This window comes from Neomonachus schauinslandi, chromosome 15, assembly GCF_002201575.2.
Source record: "Neomonachus schauinslandi chromosome 15, ASM220157v2, whole genome shotgun sequence".
Classification (NCBI taxonomy): Eukaryota; Metazoa; Chordata; class Mammalia; order Carnivora; family Phocidae; genus Neomonachus; species Neomonachus schauinslandi.
In genome coordinates, this window is record NC_058417.1 from 2236411 (window position 1) to 2246289 (window position 9879).

The 9879-nt window shown below is 63.5% G+C and overlaps 3 protein-coding genes across 3 annotated transcripts in view; all 3 read left to right on the forward strand.

The window, feature by feature from the left end:
- The window catches only part of ACAP1 (ArfGAP with coiled-coil, ankyrin repeat and PH domains 1), a 12269-nt gene extending 6635 nt beyond the window's left edge, over positions 1 to 5634 (forward strand). Inside the window, exons 9-22 of the mRNA XM_021694488.2 lie at positions 86 to 160; positions 247 to 356; positions 1387 to 1438; positions 1534 to 1634; positions 1964 to 2087; positions 2188 to 2399; positions 2814 to 2883; positions 3005 to 3099; positions 3207 to 3376; positions 3949 to 4121; positions 4528 to 4637; positions 4727 to 4837; positions 5185 to 5234; positions 5474 to 5634. Of these exons, the coding sequence (XP_021550163.1) occupies positions 86 to 160; positions 247 to 356; positions 1387 to 1438; positions 1534 to 1634; positions 1964 to 2087; positions 2188 to 2399; positions 2814 to 2883; positions 3005 to 3099; positions 3207 to 3376; positions 3949 to 4121; positions 4528 to 4637; positions 4727 to 4837; positions 5185 to 5234; positions 5474 to 5574 (1554 nt within the window). The 3' untranslated portion in view covers positions 5575 to 5634. The remainder of the gene's footprint in view (positions 1 to 85; positions 161 to 246; positions 357 to 1386; positions 1439 to 1533; positions 1635 to 1963; positions 2088 to 2187; positions 2400 to 2813; positions 2884 to 3004; positions 3100 to 3206; positions 3377 to 3948; positions 4122 to 4527; positions 4638 to 4726; positions 4838 to 5184; positions 5235 to 5473) is intronic.
- A 1292-nt stretch (positions 5635 to 6926) lies between these two features.
- On the forward strand, positions 6927 to 9198 carry KCTD11 (potassium channel tetramerization domain containing 11). The gene has a single exon (XM_021694699.2). It carries the CDS (start codon positions 6934 to 6936, stop codon positions 7819 to 7821), a length of 888 nt encoding a protein of 295 aa, XP_021550374.1. The 5' UTR covers positions 6927 to 6933; the 3' UTR covers positions 7822 to 9198.
- A 190-nt stretch (positions 9199 to 9388) lies between these two features.
- The window catches only part of TMEM95 (transmembrane protein 95), a 1736-nt gene continuing 1245 nt past the window's right edge, over positions 9389 to 9879 (forward strand). Inside the window, exons 1-2 of the mRNA XM_044921623.1 lie at positions 9389 to 9557; positions 9732 to 9788. Coding sequence (XP_044777558.1) covers positions 9389 to 9557; positions 9732 to 9788 — 226 coding nt within the window. The remainder of the gene's footprint in view (positions 9558 to 9731; positions 9789 to 9879) is intronic.

Genomic DNA, 9879 nt, shown 5'->3' on the forward strand with positions numbered 1-9879 from the left:
GGGGGGGGAGGGGGCTCTGGGATGTCTGGCCTGGCCTGGTTGGGGGAGGCTGGGGGACATTTGAAATGCCCCCTCCGATACCCAGTTGCACCAGCTGGTCCTGAATTCGGCGCGCGAGAGGAGGGACATGGAGCAGAGACACGTGCTGCTGAAGCAGAAGGTGAGGGAGGGCCTCAGGATGCCGAGCGGCCTGGCGCCTTGGCCTCTGCCCGCTTCAGCTGTCTTTTGACCCTCTTGTGCCCCCAGGAGCTCGGTGGGGAAGAGCCAGAGCCAAGCCTGAAGGAGGGGCCTGGTGGGCTGGTCATGGAAGGCCATCTCTTCAAGCGGGCCAGCAACGCATTTAAGACCTGGAGCAGGTGAGGGGAGGGGACCCCAATCGCCCAAACCCGCTCAGGTCAATGTGTTTTGAGTGGTGACAGTGTGCTAAGCAGTGAGAAAAATAGACAAAATCCGCTGCCTCCAGAGAACTTACATCCCATCCGCAAAGACGCCCAGTAAATTCTGTTATGTTGGAAGGGGAGAGTGATGCAGGAGAAACAAGAGAAAGCAGGGGTGCAGAGAGCTGGGGAGGAGCTGCAGTTCTAGATAGGGTGATCGGGGCAGGCTTCATGAGAAGGTGATGCCTTCTGAGTGAAGACTTGAAGGACATCTGGGGGGAGAATGTTCTAGGCAGGAGGAAGAGCCAGCGCCAAAGCCCGGAGGGTCAGAGGGACAGAGAGGGGCACATGGGTGTGGACAGAGGGAAGGAGGAGGACGCAGGGGGAGATGAAGTTGGAGCCAACGGGGCTGTGCCCCACGCACGAGAGGGCCTTGTCGGCTTCCAGGCTTCCGTAGGGACTTAGGAGCCATTGCAGGGGTGGAGCAGGGGAGTCATCTGCTCTGACTCTGCTCCTTCCCATAGGGGATATTTGCACAAATCGGAAAACTGAGCCCCTTCCGTAAGATACTTCCATCTGTCAAAAAAATTGTGGCAAGAGACTCGGGGCGTCTGGCTGGCCCCGTCGGTGGAACCTGGGACTCTTGATCTCCGGGTTGTGGGTTTGAGCCCCACGTGGGTGTAGCGATTACTTTAGGAAAAAACAAAACAAAACAAAACTTAAAAAAATTATAGCAGGAGACTAATTTTCTTGGAAAAAGCATTTTACTGCCATCTGCTGGAAAGTTGTCTTCACAAAGGATCCAATCTGGGTTGTCCAAGGTGTGAGTAGCCCCGCCTTCCGTGTCCTGGCCCCACACAACCCTGTGCCCTCCGGACAGGATGGGAGGGTCAGCCCGGCTCTCTCAGCACCATCCTTATGGGGCAGAGGGCACAGCCTCTCCGCTGTCCCTGTCCCAAGCCCATCCCGATGCCACCCATGTCCACACCTCTGTTTCTGCCTCCTCCAGACGCTGGTTCACTATTCAGAGCAACCAACTGGTGTATCAGAAGAAGTACAAGGTAGGCAGGCCGGGTCCCAGATGCCGGGGCCCAGGGACACTCAGCCCTTGCTGCAAGCGGGTGGATGGCTGCCCCTCGCCACCTTCCCTCTCCAGGACCCCGTGACCGTGGTGGTGGATGACCTTCGCCTCTGCACAGTGAAGCTCTGCCCAGACTTAGAGAGGCGGTTTTGCTTTGAGGTCGTGTCCCCCAGCAAGTGAGTGCAGACATCCGACGACGTGTCTGAATCTTTACCAACGGGAAGGCAGGGCCGACCACAAAGGCATCTTGGACGCCCCCATGTAGCACCAGGCATTATCCCTTCTGTGGCTGGATTGGGGGAGGGGCAGTATTACGGGGTGTCCTGGAGGGAGGGGAGAGGGCGATGGGGGATATTAGAAAGATCGGACCAGTTGTTGTCAAATCTCTCTTCAACTGGCGTTTCAATTGGTACCAGTTGAACAGCATGTCAGCCCGCCTACCCTGCCCCGTGGCTCCCCAGGCCGCAGACCCCCCACCCCAGCCCTGCTCCCTGCTCCCGCCCAGGTCCTGCCTCCTGCAGGCTGACTCGGAGCGCCTCCTCCAGCTGTGGGTCAGCGCCGTACAGAGCAGCATCGCCACGGCCTTCAGCCAGGCTCGCCTCGATGACAGCCCCCGGGGGCCCGGCCAGGTGCCTGCTTGAGGAGGGTGCAGGGCCAGGCGGCCCAGGGAGGGGAGGCACCCTTCCCCAGGCCTCATGGCCACTCCCTGTCTTCCTCTGTCGCCCCCAGGGCTCCGGATACCCGGCCACGAGCTCCTCGGCTACCCTGGGCTGTGGCGGGATGGCCCGGGGCAGGGAGCCCGGAGGAGCGGGGCACGTGGTAGCCCAGGTGCAGGGCGTGGACGGCAACGCACAGTGCTGTGACTGCCGGGAGCCAGCCCCGGAGTGGGCCAGCATCAACCTGGGCGTCACCCTCTGCATCCAGTGCTCCGGCATCCACAGGTCACTCCCTGCGGCCCGCCACTTGCCCAGGGGCCCCGCTCCTTCCCGCCAGGGGAGGCGGAGGGGCCGGCTCGAGCCCATCGCACAGGCTCCTCCCTCCCACCCTGCCCTGGCTGGCACTGGGCACCATGTCCTGGTCCGGCCAGAGGAGTCTGGGCTTGACTGGAGGTGTGGGGTCTGGGCTCTTGAGGGCGGGGGAGCCCAGGAAGAGCAGAGTGGGGGGAGGCCCTCCACCCCGAGGGAAACGGCAGGGCCAGAGAAGGGAGGTGGCTGGAGAGGATGAGGCCCGAAAGCTGAACTGTAGGAGAAGGGGACGAGGGAACGGTGAGCAGAGCCAGGCCTCGCGGCCCATGGCCACCACGCTCACCCATCTGCTGCCTCACGGAGGGCCTGACTCCCATTCTGGCCCGCCAGGAGCCTCGGGGTTCACTTCTCCAAAGTCCGGTCTCTGACCCTTGACTCGTGGGAGCCGGAACTGGTGAAGGTGACTTGGGGTGCCGCGATGAGAAGCGGGGGAAGGGGGGTGAGTCCAGAGCTGCAGGGCCCCGAGGGCTCAGACCCTCACTTGCCTCCCACCTGTCTGTCCCTGCCTGGGCCGCCCGAAGCTTATGTGTGAGCTGGGGAATGTCGTCATCAACCAGATCTATGAGGCCCGCGTGGAGGCCATGGCCGTGAAGAAGCCAGGGCCCAGCTGCTCCCGGTGAGGTTGGGGTAGAGGTGCAGAGGCTGCCTACTTGTGGGGAAGGAAGAGGGTCTGAGACCGGAGGAGGGAAGACGGTCCCCCTCTTCCCTGCCATACTCTGCCAGGCAGGAGAAGGAGGCCTGGATTCATGCCAAATACGTGGAGAAGAAGTTCCTGACCAAGCTTCCTGAGACTCGAGGGCGAAGAGGTGGCCGGGGCCCCCCCAGGGGGCAGCCTCCTCTGCCCCCCAAGCCTTCCGTCAGGCCCCAGCCAGGGAGCCTCAGAGCCAGGCCAGGTATAGCATTGCTCGGACATTCACGGAGCCCGGCTGCGTGCCCAGCACTCTGCCAGGCCCAGTGGGGAGGCACAGAGCACGAGGCCCCAGCCTTCCCCTTGCCAGGGTGGGGGGGGGGGGGGGGGGGCGCGAACCACACCAGCACTGTTATTTTTTACAAGGCAAGAGTTTCAGGGGTTAAGTGAAGAATGGGAGGGAGTGTAGGGCTGGGGATAGGCGGGGAGGGTCTCAACAGCATGAGAAAGGTCGGGAGTGAGAAGGAGCTCGCCACCCCAGAGGCCTGGGAGGGTGTGAGCTTGGCTGGAGCCCAGGGAACCGGGTCGCTGAGGCTGAGTGTCGGCTCACTTGTGACGTTCTAGGCAGTCCAGGTAGTTGAACAGGAAGAGTTGAATGATGCTGACCATGCCCCATGCCCTAGGGGCCCTGCACACACACCCACACCTCCACCTCCCGCTGCGGTCCCCGGAGTCCCGAAGGCCTCCCCGCAACGGAGGAATGACCTAGCCCATTAGAGCATCTGGGGACTGTGCTGAGGATTTCGTACCAGACTCACAGCCGATTCCCTCCACCAGAACCCCGCTCCGATGACCTGGGCAGCCTCCACCCTGGGGCCCTGCTGTTTCGAGCTGCTGGGCACCCTCCATCCCTCCCCACCATGGCCGATGCCCTCGCCCACGGAGCCGATGTCAACTGGGTCAACGGCGGTCAGGAGAATGCCACTCCGCTGATCCAGGCCACAGCTGCTGTGAGTCTTGCTGACTTCCCCACCCCACCCTTAGGCTCCTTCCCTCTGATCCCTACTCTGACTTGGGGCCCAGCTCTTACCCCTCCTCCCACCCTGTTAGAAATGATACCCGAGAGAGACTGTTGCTAAGGGTGTGTATGATTTGGAAGCAGACGGCCTGGGTTTGAATCCAAGCTCTCACCACTCACGGTTGTGAACCTGTGTGCCTCAGTTTGCTCATCTGTAAAATAGGGATAACACACCTCATGAGGTTGTACTGTGGGCCTAACGTGAGAATACAGCTGAAGAGCTAGAGCGGAGCGTGACACAGCCATATCCCAGCCCCTGGACTGACCCCATCCTAAAACATCTCTGGTCTGCTTCTAAAGATGCCACTTTCTCTCCCGTTCTCAACTCCTCCGTGCAGAATTCTCTTCTGGCCTGTGAGTTTCTCCTCCAGAACGGGGCGAACGTGAACCAAGCGGACAACCACGGCCGGGGGCCGCTCCACCATGCAACCATTCTGGGCCACACGGGGTAGGGTAGGGGCGGGCAGGGAGGATGGCTGCGGGAAAGAAGGGCGCGGATGGGGTGAGTGGCCGGCTGAACCTGGCTATCCTTTTCAGGCTGGCCTGCTTGTTCCTGAAACGGGGGGCCGATCTGGGAGCTCGGGACTCTGAAGGCAAAGACCCTCTGACGATCGCCATGGAAACGACCAACGCTGACATCGTCACCCTGTGAGGATGCCCGGGGGCGGGGCTAGCGCTTGCCCTACCCACCTGGGGCGGAGCCAACGCCGGGACCCGCGTGTGGGCGGAGCTTGGGGAGCAGCGGGCCTGCTCTGGGACCTGGCCGGAGAAGGGCTGTTCCGAGTGCAGACTGGGGCGTGGAGTAGGAAGGGGGGCGAGTAGGGTCCACGGATGGTGAGTTCGTCCCGAGTGAGGGGCTTCGTGGCTCTTGGGCGTCTTTAAGCACTGGACCCCGGGGGAGCAGGTGAATTTAACCACCCCAGCTCAGAGGATGGGGGGTTGGGGTGGGGGCAGTCAAGAGAAAGTCATTCGGGCCTTAATTCCTTCCCCTTCAGGCTACGCTTGGCAAAGATGAGAGAGGTCGAAGCGGCCCAGGGCCAGGCAGGTAAAGTTCCTCCCGCCCCGCCCCGCCCCGCCCCACACTGTACTTCTGGGCTTCTGGCCCCTGCGGACCTGCCCGGTGGCGCCCGGCTGCATTGATTAATTCCATTACTTATTCCACAAACATGCACTGGGCGCATGTGAGGGCGCACGTCCTCGGAACCCCGCGAAGAACGGGCGAGCCAGCGCGCTCCGGCCCGGCCCGCCGGGCGCCCGCCCAGCCCTGCCTCCCTCCCCCCTCAGGAGACGAGACGTATCTGGACATCTTCCGCGACTTCTCGCTCATGGCGTCGGACGACCCGGAGAAGCTGAGCCGGCGCAGTCACGACCTCCACACGCTTTGATCCCAGACCTCCGCGGTCCCGCCCCCCCCCGGCCCCCCTCTCCCCCCACCGCCGCCGGCCCCTGGGCCATTAAAGCCTCTGTGCTGTGCGCTTCCCATCGTGGTTCCTCTGCAGGGCGCCACCCTCGGGCCGGGCCGGGCCGGGCGGCGGGAGCGGTGGGGGTTTGCGAGCTCGAGTCACGCGAGGGGCCGCTCCGGGACAGCGAGGTGGACGCGTCGGCCGGGGCCCTAGCGCCTGGCGACTCTGGGGCGGGGCTCTCGGGCTCGGGCGACGTGGCCAGACGCGTCCGGCCGGGAAGAGGCCGCCCGCGTGGGCTGGGGCGCCGGCCTCCCGCAGGGGGCAGCTGGCGCCGGGACGGGGAGGCTGGCTCCGGTCACCTCGGCCCGGAGGCATCCCCGGAATGCGGCGGCTCAGCACCCGCCCCCTCGGGAATTCCCGACGGAAGCGACCGGGAGGGCACCGCCCCCGAGCCCGGGACGGCCGGGCCTCGGGCCACGCGCCGAGCTGCAGACGTGAGGTCGGGCACACCTGGGGGCCTGCGGGGCAGTCGCGGCCACATCCGCATTGACGCGCCTGAGTCACCCTCCGGACCCTACCCCCGCCCGCGTCCGCCCGTCCGGCCCGTCCGCCCCGTCTCTCCGGTTCCAGACTCTCGGCTCCCACCTCAACCCCGGCCGCGCGAGCCCCGCGGGGGCGGGGGGGCGGGGCGCCAGGGGGCGGGGCTGTCCCTTAAAGGGCCCCCCGGCCGCTGCCCTTAGGCCACTTCCTGGGGGCGGAGAGGAACTGCGGCGGCTGCGGCGACACCCGGGGAGGCGGCGGCGCCCGGGCCCCGAGACTCCCGGCTGCTTCCATCAGAGTCCTCCGGCGCTCCCGGCTGCCGCTGAGCGCGCATCCCCGCTCCCCGGTGGACAGGGCGGCACCTGCGCCGCCCGCTCGCGTCAGCCCCGCCTCCGTCTCCCGAGACCCGCGCCGGAGCCAGGCCAGGCCTGCGACTGGCCCCCGGGGCCCTGCGTGGACTCGCCCGCGGCGACAGCGATCTACCCGAGAACTCGGAAGCGGGGTCCTTCCAAGGGTCGGCCTGTGCTCGCCGCCGTCATCTGCTGGTTGGATTCCGGAAACCCGCTGTCTGAAGACCTCAGAGAGGAATCGCTGACCCTCCGCCCAGAATCGAATGCGTCTGGACCGAAATCTCCCTTCCCTCCCTGCCTGGCTTCTGTGCTTTTCAACCGTTCTCTCAAGCTCTTGGCCGTGTCTGTGCCCGGAAACCGTCCCCCACTACCCAGGTAGCTGGGGTGAGCCCCAGATCTTACTGCCTTGTGCTCCAGCCTGTGCATCCAACCCAGACACAGTCTGAACTTTATGACCCAATTCTGCCCACACCCAGGGAGTTCTGCCTTTTCTTCTCTTTCGGTGTCTCCTGTACTTCCCAAAATTTCGCCTCCTCCTGTGCCCTCTTCGCCCCCCTCTTTTGGGGGCCCTGTGACCCTGAATGTGGGGGGCACACTATATTCCACCACTTTGGAGACCCTGACTCGCTTCCCAGACTCCATGCTGGGGGCCATGTTTAGGGCCGGCACCCCCATAGCCCCCAACCTCAACCCGCAGGGAGGCGGCCACTACTTCATTGACAGAGATGGCAAGGCCTTCCGGCACATCCTCAATTTCCTGCGGCTGGGCCGCCTGGACCTGCCCCGCGGGTATGGGGAGACAGCACTTCTCAGGGCAGAGGCTGACTTTTACCAGATCCAGCCCCTCCTGGATGCCCTGCGGGAACTGGAGGCCTCTCGGGGGGCCCCTGTACCCACGGCCGCCCTGCTCCACGCAGATGTAGATGCCAGCCCCCGCCTGGTGCATTTCTCTGCTCGCCAGGGCCCACACCACTATGAGCTGAGCTCTGTGCAAGTGGATACCTTCCGAGCCAACATCTTCTGCACCGACCCCGAGTGCCTGGGTGCCATGCGGGCCCGCTTTGGGGTGGCCAGTGAGGACAGGGCAGAGGGAGGCCCACACTTTCGTCTGGAGTGGGCTCCCTGTCCCGCAGAACTCCCCGAGGTGGAGTATAGGAGACTGGGGCTGCAGCCTCTGTGGACTGGGGGGCCTGGAGAGCTCCGGGAGGTGGTGGGCACGCCAGGCTTCCTGGAGGAGGTGCTGCGGGTGGCTCTGGAGCACGGCTTCCGTCTAGACTCCGTCTTCCCTGACCCCGAAGACCTGCTCAATTCGCGATCTCTGCGCTTCGTGCGGCACTGAGCCCGCGGCCCTCCCATCTGACTGGGGTGGGGTGAGAGGATGGACAGCAAAGGGAATGAAGGCCCCCCTGAAGCCTCTTCGTAGCTCTGCCTCTGGAGCTGTGAGAGTCAGGGGCCCCACTGCTCCTGACTGGAGCCCAGGTGTGGGCAGCAATTCCCAAGTCTGAGCCTGCTGAGGGCTCACAAGCCACATGATGGGTCTGGACTGGTGCTAATCCTGGGAGGGGTGGGGAAGGTTCCCAGGCTTGCTGCGGCCTGAGGCTGGCGGCCTCTGGCGTCTCCTTGTTGGAGCTCAGTATTCAACGTTCTAGAAAAGTAGGGACACCTCTCTGCCCAGGCTAGGCCTAGCAGGACCCTGGAGGGACACTGAAGTGTGGGAGAAAGACTTTGGATTGCTGCGATGTGGTCTCCTGGACCGTGGCTTCTCCTGCCACTGGATGGGCCTGGCCTGGCCTGACCAAAGAGAGGCCAGAACATTCTGGAATATGGGAAGGGGGATTCTTTGCTGTGTCTCAGGTCACCTAGTGAGGGAGACAGAAAAGCTACACCCTACCCTAGGTTGGCATAAGGGAGCTAGGAGAATCCTCATTTACTGTGGGGCTGGAGCCCTGTACTCTAGAGAGCCACGTGTTTTCAAGGGCCCCATATTGATGGAGTTGGCCACAGGGAAGGGGGTAGCATCTTCTCGGGGCTTGGCCTTACTTCGTTCACATTCACAGTGTGTCTGACCGACGCTGGGTCTCTGCCGTCTGCATTGGCGGAGACAGTATGTGTGTGCCGGTCTTTCTGCGGTCCCTGCGTGTCCAGGCCTGTTTGGGGTTGCCCAGCAACTCTTTTGGCACCGTATGTCTGTGGTACGGTGTGAGTAGACTGAGAATTAGTAGTTTCATCAGAAGGGGGGTGCGTGTATGTTCACATCACCACGTAGGCAGGAGGAGCCCGTTGAGGTTTGAGTCACTAGGATCTTCCTGACGAAAGGTAAGAGAAGTCAGTGGGCCCAGCCGGGCCTGGGAGCCCAGTATAGAACTCTCGGTGGCTAAGGCAACCATGGCCACGTTGCTAGGAGACGGCTGGGAAGGCCCGAGGCTGCCCAGGGCAGAGGGGAGATGAACAGAAGAGGTGGGGAGAGTGGGGGGAGGAGAGGGGAAGGGGTGGGATTTCTGGGTCCCCGAGGAATGGGATACTCATGCACAACTTCTTCACTGGGGGAGTCACTCACTCATTATTTATGGCTGGTCATGATTTACAAGAAGAAAAATAAAATTGCTTTGTGGAACCTCAAACTTGTCAAGGCTGCTGAGGGCCAGGTTGGGGGGTGCTGTCCCCTTTGCAGAAGAAGCCCTGCTTTCTCTGCCCCAGTCTCCTTCTGGCCGTCAGTTCCTTGGGCCCCACCTTTGCCCCAGCTAGAGATGGCACAGTGGCACCGTTCCAGAATGTTCTAGAATCCCCAACTGTTCTGGAACACGCTAGAATCTCCAGGCAAAGAGTTGGAACCAGGATCGTAGCATTCGGAGGCCTTCGCAGCCTCAGTGGGGCCGGCCCCCGTCCGCCACTCGCCAGCAGGCCTCATGTGGATGCTGGCGTTAGGTGGGGTTTTCCTGGCCACTGCCCAGGCCTGTGTCCTCTGCCACCTCTCAGCCCGTGACTTGTCGGGCCGCCTGGCTCAACTCTGCAGCCGAGTGGAGGTTCTGTGGAAGGGCTGTGGGGCCTCCTGGAGCTTCCCGGCCTTTGCCTTAGGTAAGCTCAGACATCCAGAGACAGGCCGGGCAACAGGGGCCACCACACCCCGAGTGGGGCAGCCTGTGGCTTCCCAGCTGGGCCCCTCAGCGCCCCCTGAGTCCACAGCCCTCTCTGGACCCGCGGGCCTCTCCCCGTGGGGAGAGAATCACAGGTCCCTGCCCGTCTCCACAGATGAGGCGTCCATGAACAAAGTCATAGAGAAGACTCACAGAGTCCTGAGGGTCATGGGTGAGGTCAAGGGGCAAGGCACGACCCAGGGTTTTGGAGGGGCAGCGGGGGGGGGGGGGGGGGGGGGGGGGGGGGGGGGGGGGGGGGGGGG